At 35.5% G+C, this 21,678-nt stretch overlaps 1 protein-coding gene and 1 long non-coding RNA gene across 4 annotated transcripts in view; both read right to left on the minus strand.

Moving 5' to 3' along the window:
- Positions 1-7,085: 7,085 nt before the first annotated feature.
- On the minus strand, positions 7,086-11,244 carry LOC145994372 (uncharacterized). The gene is made up of 3 exons (XR_014442347.1): positions 11,112-11,244; positions 9,668-9,791; positions 7,086-7,180 (listed from the first exon to the last, which is right to left on the minus strand). It is a non-coding gene; the product is annotated as an uncharacterized LOC145994372 (long non-coding RNA).
- An 8,447-nt stretch (positions 11,245-19,691) lies between these two features.
- LOC145993932 (myotubularin-related protein 9) overlaps positions 19,692-21,678 on the minus strand; it is a 68,337-nt gene continuing 66,350 nt past the window's right edge. For all 3 annotated transcript variants that reach the window (XM_083129889.1, XM_083129888.1, XM_083129890.1), the window contains one exon: positions 19,692-20,335. In XM_083129889.1, coding sequence (XP_082986015.1) covers positions 20,132-20,335 — 204 coding nt within the window. In that variant the 3' untranslated portion in view covers positions 19,692-20,131. The remainder of the gene's footprint in view (positions 20,336-21,678) is intronic.

Consider the following 21,678-nt stretch of genomic DNA (forward strand, 5'->3'; position numbering starts at 1 on the left):
AGGCTGCACAAGATAAAATGATAAAATTAAAAAATGGTAACCGCCCAGACAGGGACTCGAACCCTGGACAGATAGGTTAAAACCCTAATGCTATACCAACTAAGCTATCCGAGCACAAGGTATTCTTTTTTTGAAAAGTTAGTTATGTTAAGAAATATCGTTTGAGAACACTTTTGGTCTGGGTCGACAGAGAAGGAGACAGCATTTCCAAAATTTTACATAACAAGTTACACTATATCTAATTACGGACAAATAATACTAAAACTTTGCTAGTAGTTGATGAGTTGACAGTAAATTTGAGAGTTTTAGCATCATTTGTCCTGAAATGGATATAAGTGTAACTTGTTAAGTGTGCCAAACACAAAATCTTCAACATATTGTACTATGTAACCTCAATTTTGAAAGCTAACTGAACTCCAGCGTTTCGAATTACATATAGTAAAGACCTCTATAGTGGTGGTAAAATACATCCAGTCTGTAAAATTTTGGAAATGCTGTCTCCTTCTCTGTCGACCCAGACCAAAAGTGTTCTCAAACGATATTTCTTAACATAACTAACTTTTCAAAAAAAGAATACCTTGTGCTCGGATAGCTTAGTTGGTATAGCATTAGGGTTTTAACCTATCTGTCCAGGGTTCGAGTCCCTGTCTGGGCGGTTACCATTTTTTAATTTTATCATTGGATCTTGTGCAGCCTAAATATAAAATATGTTTACAGTCTAAGAGATTATAATTTTTCTTCAAATTTAATTAGTTATAAGCAATGTAAGTTAATTTGGGAGTTGGCCAAATTGGTTCCTCATACAAGAAGAAATGACCAAATTGACCCTAGCGCCTATGACCCTACTTGGGTTCATCCACCAAGACATCTGCTTCGAGTCTCCGATGTCTTGGTGGAGCCCATTCAGGTTCTACCGCCCACAAGTGCGTTCCTTCGCCGATCCAGCGAAGGTAAGAATTATGAAGAGCGACCCTCTATATATAACCTCAGCTCACTGTTGGTCACTCCTTGACCTAGTTATTTTCATGCAATCACCTACGTTTAGTGAATTTTGCCTTCTTTCTGTTTGATCTGTTAAATAATCCAGTCAATATAAATATACTTACATAGAATAATCTGGTTTTGTATAAGTTTAACATATAATCCTAATATAGTTTGATTCTCAGAAATATAGTTCCCGCTACATTTATATAAATCGAAGTCTAGTTAGTGTTGGTCTGTAAATATTGGATATGTAAAAGGCAAACTGAATTTTAGTTATAATCCAGAAATTGTCGATAATTTCCGTTCCTTTTGTAGCACTAGTTGTTTATTTTTGAAAACTTTTTATTGATAGCAAACCAAAATGCAGTCTATCCGAGGTACCCACCAAATGAACAACATAAAACCAGAAACCAGATTCATCATCGTTGTCAACATGGATATCATTATTCGAGGTACTTTCACAAACACTGAATTGATTTTGAAACATGAAAAAATTACATTGTCCTAAATAGAGAAGAGTACCCATCATGCGTGTACAAATCAGATGCGATCTTCGACACTTACAAAAACAGATTCCCCACACAAGAAGACAGGTTCAGATCTATAAACATTATAGAAGAACTTTACTTCACCTTCGAGGGCAGTGGAGAAAACATAAAAGTGGAAATCACCAACATCTCTGGTGGAGTCACCCTCAACTTTAACCAATGGCAAAAATTTCTCTCTTACTACAAATCCCTCATGGAAGAATTTCAGCATCGGCTAAATCGTAATCCCTATGTGACTTTTGCTCTTTGGTAGAGTATTTTTCATATATGTAAATTTGATATATTCTATATTTGTATATTAAATAAAAATAAACTTAAAAAACTTAACTTGAGTGTTTTATTTGAATCCAAAATATATATGTAATCTAATGAAAATGATTTAAACTTTATAAATATTATTTCTAAACAGTCACAATTCAAGATATAAGTTGTTCTTGCAGGCTAATAAGGCTTTGGCGTGTGGGCCTATGCCTCCTACAATCCTCTGTAAGATTCGTGTTGTCCTGTGAGTAATCAATATACATAGTAAGCCTAAGCTTTAAGGTTCAATCAGTGGATTTTAGTCCTCATAGACATATAGTGATTGTAGTTAAAATACGGCTCGTATAACTCCTGGTATTAAGTCAATCACTCAAAAAAAAACGGTAATACTTGAAAATACCTTGAATGCAGGTTTTAAAACTAAATAACAACATAGAAAACATTTCTTTTTCACAAATCTTTATTATTTGCACTAAAATACATTACACCTTAATATTTTTATTATTGTACCAACATACAAGTCTTTGAACATTTCTGAATGCGCAACCTTGTTCAGCTGGGGGAGAAGTATCAGAATGATACTTGCACAATCCTCCTTGAAACATATACAAATTCTTAAGGGATGGACAGGTTACAGTTTGTAAATCAACAATGTTATCAATATTAAACAAATCTTTGATAATTTGGGATTTTCCTTTGCAGAAAAATGTACCACCTTGACAGTTCAAGTTCCTAACTGCCCTCCGGACATAGTATATTTCACATCCACAAGGAATATCATACATTAATGCATGGAGATTGTCTTTAACCCAGCACGATTCTTTGTTCTCTTTGAAATAATCGGGAACACTCACAAGCGCATAGTACACAGTGTCCAAATTTGTAGAACTCACACAAATCTCACGCAATATAAATTTTCTGTTATAAATAAATCCTTGTACATCAATAATGTATTGCACCATTTTCGCTGTTATTAGTCAGTCTCTCTTTATTCAACTCTCACAAAAATCCTGTGCTACCATAAGTAAGCTCTGCTGAGCGTATAGAATCTATAAGAGTTTTCACTAGTTCGATATTGTTTGAAATTTCACATAACACACTATAAAAAGCTTTGTATTCTGTCTGTACCTCGTGTGCCGTCAAAGCATCCGCAACATCCTCATGGTTAGTAATATAAAAATCAAAAATATGTTTTGTATTGTCCTGATCCTGCAAATAACACTGGATTCTCTCGCACATCCACTCAACACAATGCTGGCATTCATACAAACGGCTTTCCCCTTGGCAAATAGAAAAACATTCGGAAATCAGAAATTCATCTTTACAGCATACGCACTCGCACTCATAAAAATGGTTGCCTACATTTAGATAACAACCCCTGCATATAATATACTTGCTAGGTGTATACCTCTTCAAAATCTCCAACACAGAATCCTTATGGATAACATCTGAAATCATGTTACTCATGCCCTTGTCGGTTACTTCGTTGACGTTATTTCCAGTAATAGATCCTTCCACTCACAGGTACACAAATAAGAACACCTGAAAAATAGAAACACAGTTGTAGTACTTGTTTATATTACGCATATTCATTTCTGTATTTACTTTTTTCGTTTCTTTGTTTTCTGGATTTATATATTATTTCAAAAACTAGTGGAGAAATATACATTCCAGTGGTAAAATCTCTTGCGAGGTACTCACCGCAGTGTGGTTAGCCTTGTTTGTGGAGGTTGAAGACGCCATCTTTTACTAATGGTCCCTTTCAGTCACACATACAAAATTAGAAGCACCTGAAAAATAGAAAAATAGTTGTAGTACTTGTTCACATTACGCATATTCTTTTTGGTTTGCATTGACGTTTTCTTCGTTTCAATATTTGCATTTACGCATTATTTAAAAGCACCATACATATATGTAACAATTCACTTACCTTAATTATAGCTTCTTTTGAGTTCTTTGTCTTCAAATCTCAGACAATAATCACAACTTGATGTCTTCTCTGACGCAATGCTTCAGAAATACTTCTCAAAATAGCTTCTGCTTGCTTTTACGCAGTTTTTATACCTCATAAGCAAACTGACGCCTTCTCTGATTGGTTGAAATAAAACCGACGCGTTTTCTGATTGGTTGAAATATTCTTAACATTAGTTCGTCCAAAAACCTAATAGTTATCATCCAAATGCATTAACAAATACACCCTGAAAATACTTTGAAATATTATACACACCTTAGAACTGTAATATCCTAATATAGAAATACAGAACCAAAAATAGCATTGTGGAAATCTGAAAACCGAAAACTATAAAATAACTTTTAGTTAAAAATACTTTTTTCTTTAGATTTTAGATAAAAATAAAAAGTAAAACTTTAAAAATTAGTGAATGTGAAATACAATAAATAGAAAATTTAATACAAAAATTTTAAAAAAAATCTCTTTGTAAATCCAAATCGCAATAAAAAAATGTTGCCTGAATAGTTAAAATTGTGTTATTAGAATAAAAAATTACATAAACTTGTGAAATAATACATTAAAAATTGAAAAAATGTCTTTGTGAGTAAAGTATAAGAAACAAAATGTTGCCTAAATAGATGAAATTGTGTTATTTGAGTAAAAATAAGCCTAAACTTGTAAAATAAAAGGGTAGAACTTGACAAAATATACTTTTGCATCCAAAATATAATTGAAAACTTTCTTGAATAGACTAAGCCGTCTTACTTTGGTAAAATAAACTTAAAAATGAAAGGGTTAAAGTTGGCAAAACACACGTCGTGTGTACAAAATCTAATTCACAACACATTTAAATTGTGTTATTTGAGTAAACTTGGAGAATAATCCTGTAAACTTGGAAATCTCTCTCTCTCTCTCTCTCTCTCTCTCTCTCTCTCTCTGTGTGTGTGTGTGTGTGTGTGTGTGTGTGTGTGTGTGTGTGTGTCCAAAATGTAATAAAAGACACGATCAAATCGTGCTATTTGAGTAAATATTAGGCTAAACTTGAGAAATAAACAAATAAAAGTTGAGAACACACACTTTGTGTGCCGAAAATGTAACTAAAAGTCTTTCCTGAATAGTGTAAATAGTGTTATTTAGGTTAAAAATAGGTATAAACTTGTAAAATAATAAGTTAAAAAGTTGTAAAAATATCTTTCTGAGTCCAAAATTTAATAAAAAATGTTGCCTGAATAGTATAAATAATGTTATTTGAGTAATAATAAGCCTAATAAACAGATAGAAGTTGAGAACACACACTTAGTGTGTCGAAAATGTAACTAAAAGTCTTTCCTGAACAGATTGAATTGTGTTATTTGAATAATAATAAGCCTAAACTTGTGAAATAAACAGATAGAAGTTGAGAACACACACTTTGTGTGTCGAAAATATAACTAAAAGTCTTTCCTTAATAGTATAAATAGTGTTATTTAGGTTAAAAATAGGTACAAAATTGTAAATAATAAGTTAAAAAGTTGTAAAAAATGTCTTTGTGAGTCCAAAATTTAATAAAAAATGTTGCCTGAATAGTACAAATAGTGTTATTTTGGTAAAAATTAACATAAAGTTGTAAAATAATAAGTTAAAAATTGAAAAATGTTTTTTGTGAGTGCAAAATTTAATAAAAAATGTTGCCTGAATAGTACAAATAGTGTTATTTTGGTAATAATAAGCCTAATAAACAGATAGAAGTTGAGAACACACACTTAGTGTGTCGAAAATGTAACTAAAAGTCTTTCCTGAACAGATTGAATTGTGTTATTTGAATAATAATAAGCCTAAACTTGTGAAATAAACAGATAGAAGTTGAGACCACACACTTTGTGTGTCGATAATATAACTAAAAGTCTTTCCTTAATAGTATAAATAGTGTTATTTAGGTTAAAAATAGGTACAAAATTGTAAATAATAAGTTAAAAAGTTGTAAAAAATGTCTTTGTGAGTCCAAAATTTAATAAAAAATGTTGCCTGAATAGTACAAATAGTGTTATTTTGGTAAAAAAATTAACATAAAATTGTAAAATAATAAGTTAAAAATTGAAAAAAATGTTTTTTGTGAGTGCAAAATTTAATAAAAAATGTTGCTTGAATAGTACAAATAGTGTTATTTTGGTAAAAAATTAACTTAAAGTTGTAAAATAATAAGTTAAAAGTTGAAAAAATGTCTTTGCGAGTCCAAAATTTAATAAAAAATGTTGCCTGAATAGTACAAATAGTGTTATTTTGGTAAAAATAAGGATAAGCTGTGAAAATGTTTGACATAAAGTCAAAGTTTGGTAAAAAATAAACTCAAAATTAAGTTAAATAGCACACAGTAACATACATTTACTACCTAAATCAATAATCAAAGGGTCCTAGGTTCGTTACCCCGTGATAAAAGCAAATGGTGAAAACTGTAGGCCCCGTCCCTAATAGCTCTCCCTTCTTCATAGTACAGATAAAAAAAACCTGCGCTAAAGCGTCCTGTGCCTTGGAGGCAAACCTGAGCGGAATATTAATTGGCGGCGGAAACCGCATAGCTTCAGAGATTTGACCATTGCTGCGCATTCTCAGACATCCTTTGTTGTCTGGTTCAATCCCTCCCCTGCCCTACGGCATTGCATAGCTTTCCCCTGTTCTTGCGTACTGGTTAACCTTGAAAAAACCGGTTCTGAAAATCTACCGACGCGTTCTCTGATTGGTCAATCAGGTTCTTCCTTTGTCCTGACGTTGTGACGTCATTTGACCTTGAGCGCGCTTCCCCAAAATTCCTTTCTCCTCTACCTGCGCTGAATATTAATTCATTCTCTCTGTCTGGCATCACCGCCGAGTCGAGATTCTGAGACAGTATTCTGTCTAGCGTCTGAGATCATCGTGTTTCATACCATAATAACATACATTATTACATAGTACTAATTAATAACATTGCATATCGCGGGTTCGAGTACCGGGACCGTCTTCTTTCGTACCATTACCAGCGTTCATAGCGGTTCATAAACCATAGAAAACTTATTTTCAATATTATAAACATTAATATTAACATTTTATACATTACATACTTTGCAGTAATGAATATAAAAACATATGCATAGCGTTTAGTACCTCTAATTACCTTCTATATACATATTTTTCATAAAATAAATAAATATATATTCATAAAAAGTTATAAACATGCAAATACATAAATGTAAAGTACTCTAAGTACTTGCAAATGAATTCTAAGTACGTGCAAATTAATTAAAACCCGTGCAAATTAGTTATAAGTACATACAAATGAATTGCGAATATTAAATAGCGACCGACGTTGGCGCAGACCTCTACTACTATTCCTGACACGTCAATGCATTTCTTCCCTTAGAATTTGTCCTCTTCAAGTTGGTCCCTTCTCAGCTTGTAGCATCTCACACAGACAGTAGTGTACCTTGCAAAAGAATGGAGAAAATAGGAATTAATAATATTTTTTATTAGTATACTTCAATTCAATTTAAACAAAATATGTATAGGATTCTATCAGGACGATGCCAATTTCTATGATTGTGAAGACACTGAAGGTTCCAGGTTCGAGTCCTTGTGTGGGCATGGCGCATGGGTGTTTCTTTTAGTGTTCTTTTGTCAATTTAATCTTCATCGTTATGACATGTTAACTCATTTGTTGTCTTCTTGTGACATTTAGTGTGAAACTTTCCAGAAGTCACGTAGTCGATAGCTTGACAGAATCTGTTCATCTAGTAACCTTGCAGATTTCAATGCAACTAAATTGCCACAGTGAGGGTGGAAAGTTACATAAATATTATAACATTAATTCTGTTGGAATTGTAGTCAGTCAGAATAAATAAACCTTTTCGAGCAAGGTCTCATTTCCCGGCACCTACTAACCTGTTGGGTGAGATGAGTCAAGGCAAATGGATAATAAACCTTTTCCTGCTCCCACAAGAAAAGGCAATAGTTAGGCTGGAGAATTCAATGAACAAACTTATTTTTAATTCATATTATTCTAACATTGCTCTTGAGCGGCTTTGGGATACAGAATTTGTGAGGAAATACTGTAGTGCCATCTATTGGTGGAACAACAAACCCTTGATGAAGGTAATGCATATGGTTATCCATTTGCCCCTCTCCCTTTTCGGAAGTTAACATCATATAATCATAAGCCGACAAAACCTATCCAACTCAACATCCTACAATTTATCTCCAAAAATATACTTTCTATCTTCAAACTATTGTCTTGTGCAATATCAGGTGTAGGGTGTCTTCACCGGCAGATGAAGCGTTCATTGCTTTTTCTGTGTATCCTCCTCTTAGGTGTGAGAATGAGTCCACTTCCACAAACATTTTAAGAGATTTGTAGTCTCCACAAAATGAAATGCAGCAACGATAACAATTATCACGACAGGTATAGCTACAACACAAAACAGTATACTTTTTTAATTCATTAACTTTTTTGCTTTGCACCTACTTTTTCCTTCCTAATTCTCTGGCATCGATTTTTCAGACATTAGATATTATATGTACAGCATTTACAAAATACTGTTTCATAAGGAAATGAAATTAACTAATCGAAATTAATCCTAATGTTGTGAAATACGATGAACAATTTAGTGAAATCTTCTCTTCTGGTCTACCCTTTATTTTTTTCTGGTATATATTTGCATTTGAATTGTTCTTTTAAGACCACTTTATGCACAGAAAGGCTAATCTGGACTTGGACCTACATTTAAAGTTGGATCCGAACCACTGTACCATCACACCATGTAGCTCCACCGGGTTCTGGTATACTATGATATTGGACGCAGACACGCCCTACCCCCACGGCGTATGTTAATAATATTATCCTATTGATTTAATTTTGTACACTAGATGGCAGCAAAAGTAATTACAACAACTACTTAATTTTCTTGGGAAAGATACAACCAATTCCTAAGACTGAATTTCCGTTGGCAGTAAATAATACGTTTTATTTCATAAGCAGTTCTTGTGGAATGTTTTGAAGATTTATGTTATTCTGAAAAAGAAATCATACCTGTTTGTCAATGTCGGTTATTCAGAAGATAGCTTCAAAGGGAGAAACTCAGGAAGTTCATGCAATGCTTTTCTGCGGTGGGTCGGGTACGCGTGCCAGTAAAATTCCTCTTTTTGTAAGGGTGTGGAGAGTGCACTGTCCGCCCTTGACTAGAGAGAATCAAAAGCACATTCAGTAACTGTGCTCTGCAAGTGGGGCACAATGTGCACAAATTGCAGAATCAATCGGAATCGTAACGATAAAAGTCACATTCTCGGGTTGCCTATTTGAGAATTTCTCCATCTTCATCTTATTCGGAGTTCTGTTGATGCCCATTTTACTCCGCACCTGGATTAATACATAATGAAAGCAGAAAATATAAGGGTCAGTCAGTGGAAAACAGGTCACCTCGTATATCTCGAAGTGTAGATGCCGGGGCTCCATGAAACTCCTGCCATTGTCGCCCGGTAGATGCCAGTCGCGTCGCAGGCTTGAGTGAAGCAGTGCGAGTGTGAGCCGTGTGAAGTGCAGACATGCAGGGACTTGCAGTCCGGCATATCGTGGAAGGAAGATGGTTTCTACGAATTATCTATATCCATTCAGGGAGAAAATATTCGAAAAACTCAACCGCGCTTGATTCTCTCGAGTCAGGTATTTGAGAAAAAGAAGTAAAGGACCTCCATCGGGATCTAACCCGAGAACCCTTGACTACAAGCCGACAACCTTATAACCCACCAGGCTGTCGAGAAGGCCCATATTTGATAACTTCGTGTTTCTTCTTCCTGAAAAGGAAATGCATTATTTAAGGAATATAGTAGTTATCTCTATCCGGTAGTACGTTTGGTTGGTTAGGTTTATTTTACTTCGCTTTCTGTCACTTTTGGTTAATCGCGAATGAGCAATACGTACCTCTCCGCATGCGAGACCTTGGAAATATGAAGTCCTTTCCCCTTCCCCTTGATGAGCGGTTGTGGGACTATTGAAGCTCCCCAAGGGTGTTGGACCCATGTCTCTCCACATGTGGATAGGCTATCTGTAAATTATGTGATCTTTAGGGCCAGTAGGGTTTAAATCAGACGCAATTCGCTGTAAAAAGATACGTTCACGATAAGTCTCGACTCTCGATTGTGTTCATATTTTCATTTAGAATCCCATATTGCGATTGTTTCGTCGAGAGATTACAAAAGCTCCTAGTGCCAAGTATATGATTATCGCGTTGTCCTTAAATACCTCCCTCTGGATACGGCATTTTTCTGGGGTGGAGGAGGGTGTGATGGCATTTTAGTACATTTTAACACCCCCCCCCATTATTTTGCTTATGATATGTTTTTACGAGAGGAGGACAATTTCTTAAGATTTTAATTTTAGAGTTTGCTTTTCTCAAAAGCAAAACAACTTCGTTTCCAGGAAATCTGATAAATATACGTAGTACAGTACTTCCTCCCTCTTCTTCCATGATCAATACAGAAATTGTTCTAATGGATACCTACCGGGAGACTTACAAGCTATTCTCTGTCCGTCATAAGAACAAATTCAGTGTAAACAAACACACATAACTTCTGGTTGTTCGGGTGGCAACTGTTCAGGAATCTTGCGCGTGGTACGGTTGGAAGTGAAAAGGTGCTTCTCAGTGGTGTCAGATTGACTTATCTACATATGTTGCCACAGTGAATTGTAATGCTGGACTGGCAAAATAAACACATAAGTTTATCGGTAAGAGAGATTTTTAAAGTTTTTTTATGGAATTATTGTATTTCTTGTGCATTACAATCCTAATCCTTGTCATAAAATAGCCGAATATTACCTTGTATGTGAAATAAATAAATTATTGATTGTTCTTTTAAAGTCCACTTTATGCATTGATAGCCTAATCGGGACTGGACCTACAGTCTAAAGTGGGATCCGAACCACTATGTGCCTCACCGGGTATCGAACCCGGGACCCCTTGATTACAAGCCGACGACGTTACCACTACGCCATCGGGGATCCCCAGTGAAATGAAGAAATGAGTTATGATCAGTGGCGTGCCCAAGGGGAGGTTTGGTGGGGGTTATAACCCCCCCCTTTTTGGTCCAATATTCCTAAAAAAAGAACATCAAATGCAGGAAAAGATGGCAAAATGAGGGCTGACTACTAAAAAATGTATACCTAACCCCCTTCTTTCGAAAATCCTGGGCACGCCATTGGTTATGATTATAAGTAGTGAGAGAGAGACAAGGTATTTTTTGCTGAAAAAAAAACGAGGAAATTTGTGTCCACCGTAAAATTATCGGATATCCTTGAAACATTGGGAATTTGTCCTCATAAGCCTGTAATCCTTAATTTCGTTTTAGAGTTAGAGAATGATATTTACCTTTCCTAAAAGGACGAAACTTTTCTATTGGCATGTTGGAGAAAGCTGATTGGGCAAAAAAGAAATCACAATTCAATAACTTTCCACGTTGATACACAATTTTTGGTAAAATTAACTTTTGATTTTGCGTGTAAAGCCACATAAGAGCTCCATGACAACAGTAATATGGCATGGAAACAATGCAAGTATTGTCGATACAAAAGTGAAGCACTAATTGTTATGCATTTCGTCTGAAAGAAACAAACAGGTGTGCCACGTACGCTTACACCTCGTAATCAAGGATCCGGAATTCGACCCTCCCACTCAGGTGGCGCCTACTGAAGCCGAAGCGACGTGAGGTGCAAGCTCGCCCATTACAAGTGGCGCCAAGCGGATAGGAGCAAAATTCTTCGCTTATGAATGCAGTGCTCTCCAGCAGGGGGGCGGGCTTTTTTTTTTGGGGGGGGGGTTATTTGTTTTATTTTTGTGATGGAAATTTGACTGAATAAAAATTTCGGTTTTGGACAGATGTTGGACTTCGTTAACATGTAATAATCACTTCGTATACTCCTACAGTGTGTGATATTGTAAGTATTATTTAGAGGGGGACAGTTCCCAGTTTTTATTAAGTTTTAAATTGTCAGGCGAATTTTTGTGGGGAGAATAAGCATTAAATTTTGGGGATGAACACTATAAAACTTTTGATTATCAATGTTAAGTCCTAGTCCTAGATTATCACGGAAATTCTACGGTGGGGGGGGGGGGGGTTGAGCATTAAGTTGAAGTGGGGAACTCTCGAATGGGGTATATCCAGATATCGGATATCAAGGTTAAGTTTTAGATTGACACAGAATTTCTATAGTAAGGGGGAATCGAACTTTACAGTTCGGAAGGGGGGGGGAGGAATATTTAGCGCTTTGGTATAAAATTCGTATGATGATCATCATTTTTCTATACTACCATTTGGAAGTCGGATGGTATCACGTCAGCCAATCGGATTGCTTAAAACTGTAGTGGCAGCTATCGCTATCAATCGGGGATACATGAAAAAGTAGAGAAGTAAAATTTAGCACCGACTGCGAAACAAGTTCACGGGTCACAAGTTCATTATTTACGTCGCTTTTCTGCCATTTTAGGATAACGAGGATGAGTGATGGTTAGACACAGCTACGGGGGGGGGGGGGGGGGGGCAAAGGGGTACCTCAAGCCCAGAGGCAAACTGGGTGCTAAAGCCTCAAAAAGATGAATATTTGTAAGGAGTAAAGGTTGCGCACCCTTTCGAATTAAATATCCTAAAACTTTTCTTGCTCTCTTCGCTCGCATGTCTTGTCGCAGTGCACAAGGGTTGATCGAAGGATCGGGGAACATTGCGCTGGAAGCGATCTCTCCTGAAAACCTGTATTATTTTTTGCTGATAATGGTAGATAATTTTCTTGGTTTACATTTTGTGATATTATATACAAAAAATAGTTTCTTCATTGTCTTACCATTTACGTGATGTACCACTTTTTCACCCCAATTCTTAGTGATTCACTCTTTTTGCTTTTGGCACGCTGTGAAAATATTGACGCCAAAATTAAATTAATATTCTTGCAAGTTTGCGAAGAAATATAAAAAAATATTCCTGCTCGCTTCGCTTGCAAGTAGTTTCTTTTGATATGATACCACACTTCATCAGTTTCCCAGCAGCGCAAAAATTGCTTCAACAGAAAATCCCACAAATCGAGCGTCGCTATGACAAAATTCCACGAATCTTGTTTCGAATTTATTCCTCATCCAGCCTATGCACAGGACTTGGTTCGTGTGATTTCTTTCTGCAGGTGCATTATTTTAACGATGTTCATGTTGTTCTATTAGAAATTCTACTGTATTGTCTATTCCCTACACTGTAACAATTTTACTAAATATACTACATAGTAACGCTTAGGAAATAACCCGATACAACAGAAAAAATAAATAACGTAACTTGTCACAGGGAGTGAATGTTGTACTTGAGATACAATCCAGAAAATTTTGACTATGAAATACTCTAAGCATAGGAGGAGCGTTTGTTGCAGTAGGTAGGTATGTACAAGCCTACGACTTTGTGTATGAAACAGTAATTGAATCAGTCACACGAACAAAACAGTTTTGGTTAACACATTTGGCTTTACCAAATGTTATATATATATTTTCAATCATCAGTCTCGCTACCATTAGTGGACTAAACCCTAAAGGAAAGTTTCGTCGTCGTAAAAGTGGCAAAAAAACGTCTTTTGTTAAGCCCAACTGGCATTTTTATAGTCTGGGTGAGAGTCCGTGGACGTTCACCCCCTAGCACTGGAAATTTCCACAGCAACTGTCTTTTTGAAGGGTATCACCCCAAAGGGGTAGCTAAGCATAGGGGTAATCTAATGTCCAGCAAAAAGCACAATCAAACAAGCACGTAGACATAAATGCAATAACATATAAAAATACACACATGGAAACATATTAATTAAGCCTTTACCTTGTTGCTGGCCAGCAATTAATTAATACAATACCAGAAAAACCAGTAATGATCAATTACACATATTGTGATAATATTATATATACGAAAAATTAGTTGAGAGTTTTGTTTTAATGTTTACTTGATACTGTAGCACCACTTTTCCACCCCATTTCTTACTTGTGCACTCTTCTCGTTTTTGGCACCCATGAGCAAATGGAGAAAGAGTTGGTCAAATATCATTTTGAGGACAACAGTAATTTACTTTCAGCCATACCATATTTAGGAACTATTTGGAAAAGAGTAAATATAACGGCATCCTGTGAAAGTATTGACACCAAATTAAATTAATAGTCTTGTAAGTTTCCAAATAAATATACGAGTCATTCCATATGAAATCAACACAGTCCACAATCTGACCATTTCCGATTTTCATGAAATTTGGGGAGTTGAAACTATGAATGGAACTTAGTAACTATGAAAATTTTTGGTTTCGTGCATCTTGTAATTGTTAAATTATTCAAGGTCAAAGTTAGCATATATTGCCCTTTTTGAGCCTGCTTAGCTATACTAAATCTGCTGTAACTCCGCCCCTATTTTGCCTAGGAAGCTCAAATAAATCTTATTGTACAGGGAATTGAACAAGCTGTACAGTGATATATAACAAACCTACCTTTCGATAAAAATATAGTTTTGTCATGTGACCTTGACCTTTGACCTTCAATATCTCAAAACATGTCATCACCTAAAATCGTAAAAAAATATATTTGGTCCCTCATACCATACTCTAAAACATATCAAAAAATTATTCTGGGACTGCAATGGGATCAGAAGATACAAAATAATGTGTGTAACTATGTGACTGATAAAAGCACCATTATATGAACTATGAGGAGTCAAATGTCCCTTAACACCCCCTACAAAATGTAAAGGAGTTATCCGGGGTATAATTGTTCATGGAAGAAAAAGCCGCCATATTGAATTCAATGCAAAAATTTCAAAGGAAAGGGGGTGATGTGATATATCAAATCAGGCTAGAATTTCACGAGAAATGAAGTGACGAAGGTTTTTCCAACGTATCTTTAGCCAGCAAAAAGTTATATGCATATCTTTCACTTACGATATATGCACATTATAATGTTTTCAATGTTCCTGTGAGCACACTCGTTGACGTCTCTCACATGTGAGAGAATATTTGGCAATGTAGCAGGTGCAACAACATCGCAAGCAGCAACTTAGCCTTCTCTCAGATGGTCAATATCACGGACTTTTAGTGCATGAACCATTCACTTCAAATGTTTCTGAAGGTAAAAGTCCTCCTAGGATGTTACATCTGGGGAATGTGCAGACCTTTTAATAGAGCCCTGTCTGCCCATCAATCTACCTAGAACTTTACCATGAAGAAATTGCCACAATGTCCACATAGTGTGGTCACACACTGTCCTGTTTCAAAACTCTGGAAATGGCCATATCCAGTAAGAAAGGATGACACTGTTCACTTAACAAATCCAAGAAGCTCTCACCATTTAAGGTTCCGTTGTTGAATATGGACCAACCATTCCAGTTCTCCATACACTATACCACATCATTAGCTTACCAGCAACAACCATTCGGCTGGGCAAATGACAGGTATTGCATATTATTTTTATTAACTTCACCGTGAACATAAAAATTAGCCTCGTCACAAAAGAAGTGTCACGTAATTGTGAGATACTTTTCCCAATATTCTTCACTATTCAACTATTTGGTGAATGTCGCTGATTAAAATCATATGCAATGGTGCATATACCTCTTTATCTTCCAAGATGTCAGCATGATCTCGATGAGTTCCTAACACGTTAGGAGCATTCCAATGCTTTGTTTTTAACACCTCGAAAAGGAGAAAATGGTTACAAGCATGCAGTAATAACTTCTTGATTGTTAAATATATGTTGGATAGACCTTCGTCACTTCATTTCTCGTGAAATTATAGCCTGATTTGACATATCACATCACCCCCTTTCCTTTGAAATGTTTGCGTTGAATTCAATATGGCGATCAACAATATGCCGGACGTGCGCTTGACACACACATGGCTAGGGATCTCCCTGTATCTAACCTATTTCTTCCATGAACAATTATACCCAAGATAACTACTTTACATTTTGTAGCGGGTGTTAAGGGACATTTGACTCGTCATAGTTCATATAATGGGGCTTTTATCAGTCACATAGTTACACATATTATTTTGTATCTTCTGATCCCATTGCAGTCCCAGAATGATTTTTTGATATACTTTAGAGTATGGCATGAGGGACCAAATATTTTTTCACGATTTTAGGTGATGACGTTTTGAGATATTCAAGGTCAAGGTCACATGACAAAATTATATTTTTATCCAAAGGTAGGCTTGTTATATATCACTAGAAAGCTTGTTCAGTTCCCTGTACAATAAGATTTATTTGAGCTTCCTAGGCAAAATAGGGGCGGAGTTACAGCAGATTTAGTATAGCTAAGTGGGCTCAAAAAGGGCAATTTATGCTAAATTTGACCTTGAATAATTTAAGAATTAACAAGACGCACGAAACTAAAAATTTTCATATTTACTAAGTTCCATTCATAGTTTCAACTCCTCAAATTTCATGAAAATCGGAGATGGTCGGGTTGGAAATTGCACATATCTGTGTTGATTTGGCATGGAATGACTCTTACATAAAAAATGTCCTGCTCGCTTCGCTCACATTTATCCATTTGTCTTGATAAGATGATTGTGAGGGATTGCACTATAGCTGCATTGATTACGATTTGATTTGATTTGAGGTTTCTTATTTAGCGTAGTTTTTCTTCCACTTCATGAAGACTTACGATAGTCTGCTTGAGTTGCATAATATCTTATCAGGTTTTTATGTGATTTGCTCATGTGCGTCTGAAGGGCCATTCAGACCTGTGATAATTTTTTGAATGCACCTTTCACTTAGGCATCTGCACCCTAACAGACTTTTTTCGTGAAGGAAAGTAACTCTTACAAACTTAAATTGCAAAGAAAAAGGCCGACAACGCTTGCATCAATTGAACATACATTTTCCTAATAATGGTGAAATATACACTACACCCACCCAAAATAGTAAATGATCAATTGATATTAATTGATCATTTTTACTGTAATCTATGTTAACAGAATATTTTTATTATGAAGAAAATATATATTTCGGAAAACTAGCGATGAATTTTCTTTTTGAAGTGAAAAAGTTGAAGTTAACTATGAATTAAATTTGATAATTAAATCTGGATTGAATATCAAAATCTTATTGCGAACACCAAAATATGAATGGTACGAGACGCCACTGCTTACAACTTTTTAATGACACATTTCTGGACAAGGTTCCTTATCTCATATTGGTACTCATGTCGGTCTCCATTAGGGTTACCAGACATCCGGTTTTTCCCGGACATGTCCTACATTTTAGCCTTATGTCCGGCATCCAGGAGGAATTTTAAAAAAATCATAAATGTCCTACATTTTGAGCATCACATAATATTAATAAAATATGTAACAAGATAAAATCATGCAAGTTACAAGTCAATTACTGGGCTTCCAAACTCAATACTGAAATTTATTTTGATCCAGTCATTCATCAGTTGTTGTATGTGTATCTGTATGAATTTCTCTCCATCTTAAAAGTGGAAGCGTTTTCTTATGTTGATTAATAAGCTGGACACAATATTTGAAAAATATGAATAATAAGAATTTTCGAAATCCCATGTATTCCTTATGGGGAATCAACTTCAACATCAAGTTACGGCTAATCAAATGGGAGTTTCGACTTTTCTGCTTGGCAATCACTTCTTCAAACTGCCCTCTTCCTGTTGATATCATTTTCTATTCTATTGGAACTTTGATATTACCAAGATAACAAATCAAATAATACTCCCATATGTCCAATGCATTTCTCCTTCCCTCTTGGCAGTGTTGCCAAACCTAGTGTGCATAAAAGAGCAAAATTTCACCTTCAATGAAGTTAAAACTGACTTTCAAAGAGCTAGATTTACGAAGTGTTTCCTAGAGTAATATTAGTTGTCAAAGGGGTGGGGCGCTGCTATTACCGTTAACTCTAAATTGATGACAATTTATTCTTAGTTTTTACCATCTAGATCCGGTGGCATCACCCATCTCATGGTCGTATGAAATCGAAAATAAGGGATTCTTTGATAACAATATTATGAAAATTTCACATCAACACGGCGCTTTAAAAAAGTAGCTGGGGATATAAAAGGGGGCGGGGCGACGCAGCCAATATAACAATATCACGTCATGTGCAAAATGTATAATCTGACACTGATGAGCAGATTTGCTCCTACACAAGGAATGATTGCTCATAAATTTTAAAATACGCTTCTCGTCTGTTGGATCTTTGTATGAAAATGATGAAAATGAAGCTGCACAGTTATCACCAATATAGTTGAATAGAATTTGAGTACAGTGAATGTCTCTCAGCACCGGTTGCCATTTCTACATCAGCAACTGCTCTAGCGATCCTAGGTGGAACTACGCCATGCTGTACTCCGCAAATGAAACTTTGAGAGATGTTTTGCGATATGATCCTGTGTCATTGTTGTATGATTTGTTTCACAACCATCAAAAATATTTAAAGTCAGGGGGCAATCATTTTGATACATGGTGTATATATAATAATAAAAATGCACATTAATTGAAAAATGTATTATACCTTGAGCCCTGGGAAATGGAAATAAATTGGCACATATACTGGAGAGAAAACAGATTGTAGGAAATCCCCCCCCCCACTAAAAGGTAAAAAGGTGAAAATAGGGAGCTCTGACATTCTCTTTAGTTTGAACTCTGCATAATAGTATATTTTCTTTCTTGTTTCCACTTTTCATTTTATGTTTATTTGATACATGGCTAACCTCAAAACAACATGTTTCAGCGACACAGTTTACTAGAAATTATATATTTTAAATATCAGAACATCCATGCGATACTTAAAAAGTTTTCGTTCTGAAATGAAGAACAACTTTGAATTCATGTACCTGTTTGTGCCTTACCTTCGAGAATTCCTGTGGCTGATGTCATCCATCCTATAAGTGTTCTGTATAGGGCTGAGCCAATACTACTTTGAACCGATGCCGATACTCTTACAGATTCCTACCAATACCGATAGTTCAAAAATTGCAATAACTAAAATTTCTTCAAAATATTGTTCAATATTAGTGTGTAAATATTCTTCTCCAATTATATTTACATCAATTTACCAAAAAATTTACTTTAGAATATTCAAGAATTCATCAAAATATTAAAATAGATATTATGCATCAAAAATTAGTTTCTTGTGCAAAATAAAAGGAAAGTTTGAATTTTGCATAATTTCCAGGATAACTATAATCTGTGAAAGTGTAGCACGGCATTTTTGCGGGCCCCGTGAAAGACCAAAATGCCTGAAAAGTATCAGTAGATGAATTTCAACTGATACTTTCCGATACCAATACCACTGGTATCGACCAATACCATACATCCGCATCGGTATCGGCTCAGCCATAGTTCTGTATCTATAGTAAAAGGATCAAGTGTAAATGAATAGATGCCCCTCACATAATATATCTTCTGTGTGCCACAGACTACCTCATTTTTTTGGAACTTTTCTTTTGAAGAAATACCTTGTAGTGGGCCAATATGGTCCTACTGCACTGAGATTTTGTACACGGACCCTTCAGATGTAGAGATAATATTCATTTTCCGTTAGTTCAATCCAGATGTGTTCAATTTAAATCAACCTCCCTCACTTTTAAGGCTCACCCTTGTCCTCAGCCTCACAAATCTTCCAGAGGGTGACAGCAGTACGGCTGTTCCATGTGCAACAACAGAACCTGTAGCTGAATTGATAATTGAATTCGAAATTGTGGGTGTGCCAGCACATAGGCTACTTGCACCCGTCACATTATACAGGGTCCAGCACCTTATGCTTACCATAACTAAAATATAACAAATACAACAGCTATAAAGTTCTTGTCCTAAACCTTATGCACACCCTCACCGTCACAAGTCTCACAAAGCACCTCTGTTTCAATCAGAAAACATTTACATCTGAAAGTCTACATTACTGCACAATTATTTTAAGAAAAAGGAAACTATCCTCAGAAATAATGTTTTATGCTGCTTAAGAGGAACGTTTAAATAGTTTAAATTATTTTGGAATTCACATACATATGCAACAAGAAAATATCTGTACAACAGAAATTAGTGCAAATTCCATTTATATACAGAATATTGTCAACCATAAATGCTTAAATATATTTAAATGACATCTTTTAAAATTCTTCACACTGTACAGAGATATACAGTATACTATAAATATATACAGCATTCACACACATATGCACATTTTTTAAACACATGGACATCTTTGGCTTGCAAAGTGTGACTAGAGCAACTTTACAATACAATACTGCTGAAAGTGAACACTCATTAAAATAGTCACTCACGTGCAAGAGTTCTTTTTTTTTTTGTTCCAACAAATACATTCAATTTAGCAACATTGATAACACAAACCATAAACACTGACAATCTTGGAATGTTTTTTTAAGAGATCTCTGGTACTGCAGGAGGCAGCAAGATGCCAGCTTCGACTGCTTCCTTCTCTAAGTCAGCCAGCTGCCTTCGTAACTTCGCTGCCCTCAGACGAAGATCCTTGTCACTTTCACGCAGAGAAAGGATGGTTTTCCAGGCTTCTCGTTGGTGTGTTTGGTCTATAACCCATCGAAGGAATAATTCTGACCATAAGACCTATGTATAGGAATCAGGGTATCAGTAGGTACATAAGCTATAATGACGATGATATAGCAAAGAAGAAACAATCTTAAACAAGTCAAGACTGTAGAGACACAGGAAAAATTTTCAATGAATAATGCACAATAAAACCTTAGCAAATTATGTATGCAAATGTACAGTAGAAATCTATGCATAGCTTTTTTTTTACTTCATATATCCATTTGCACATAGGCAGATCTGAATTTTATTCTGGGAGGGGCACAGATTATGCTGTAAGTATATTATAAAACGTAACACTCGAAACATAATGCAGATTTTTCAAGACATTTACAAAGGTTCGTTTTAGGTCTAATTTGTGGCCAGATAAACTAATCGAGACTGAACCTTCAACGTCGAATCTGATCCACTGTACAATGTACCTTCACCAGAAAACCAACCCAGTACCCTTGGATTACAAGGTGATAGAATTTGTAGATTTGTGAAATAGAAGTAGTTCTATGTTAATTATGTTAATAATAATAATTACAAAAGATATAGGTAAGCCTGACAATTCATTTCCTCAGAAAAAAGGGTCACAAACATCGGAAATATTCCACCTAAAATGCTCTCGCTTTGTGTTCATCAGTAGATGTTATTGAATTGTAAGTAACAATTCCCAGATTCGATTTTCAGCGTTAACTTACTTAAATGCCTCCTAAATACAGTCCCTGTTTGTGTATTTGTGCTACACTTTGATTTATTATTTTAACTATATTTAAAATGATTGCTCTATCATTATTTGTTATTTTGTATATAATGCCATTAATGCTTTTAATAATACTTTGGCATCCCTTTTGGCTCCTCCCACTAAATTTGCCAAAGCATCCACAACATAGTGTGTACATAGAGCTCCTACTTAGCTGTATGGTTAGCACTCTTTCCTTTTGATGTGAGCGGTCTCAGGTTTGATCCATGGTGAAAACTCCAAAATTTTGACCAAGCATTGTGAGGACAATGGGGAGATAGTTGAAAAGAAATACTAGCAGATTCTGGTCTCAAAAGCCAGAAAATGGTAACTATGGAATTCAATGTATGTAACCCAATGAACAGCCACTCGGCAGCACTTTGGCCCTTTGGAAGCTATTTCGCAGCAATTACAAATACTAAAAATACAATAGAACTGCTATCCTATATAATTCAAATCAAATTACAGATGGTACACAAACAAGATGCAATATGTAAAATTATCAATTTTTACTGAAAAGTAATTGCAATAATCAGTGGTCAGAAGTAGCGGCGCTACTGTAGCTAGCTACAAAATTTGTAGCTGTAGCGGCACTACATTTTGAAAATTGTAGCTGTAGTAGTAGCAAAGCTAC

This window comes from Lepisma saccharinum, chromosome 10 (assembly GCF_977018435.1).
Source record: "Lepisma saccharinum chromosome 10, izLepSacc3.1, whole genome shotgun sequence".
NCBI lineage: Eukaryota > Metazoa > Arthropoda > Insecta > Zygentoma > Lepismatidae > Lepisma > Lepisma saccharinum.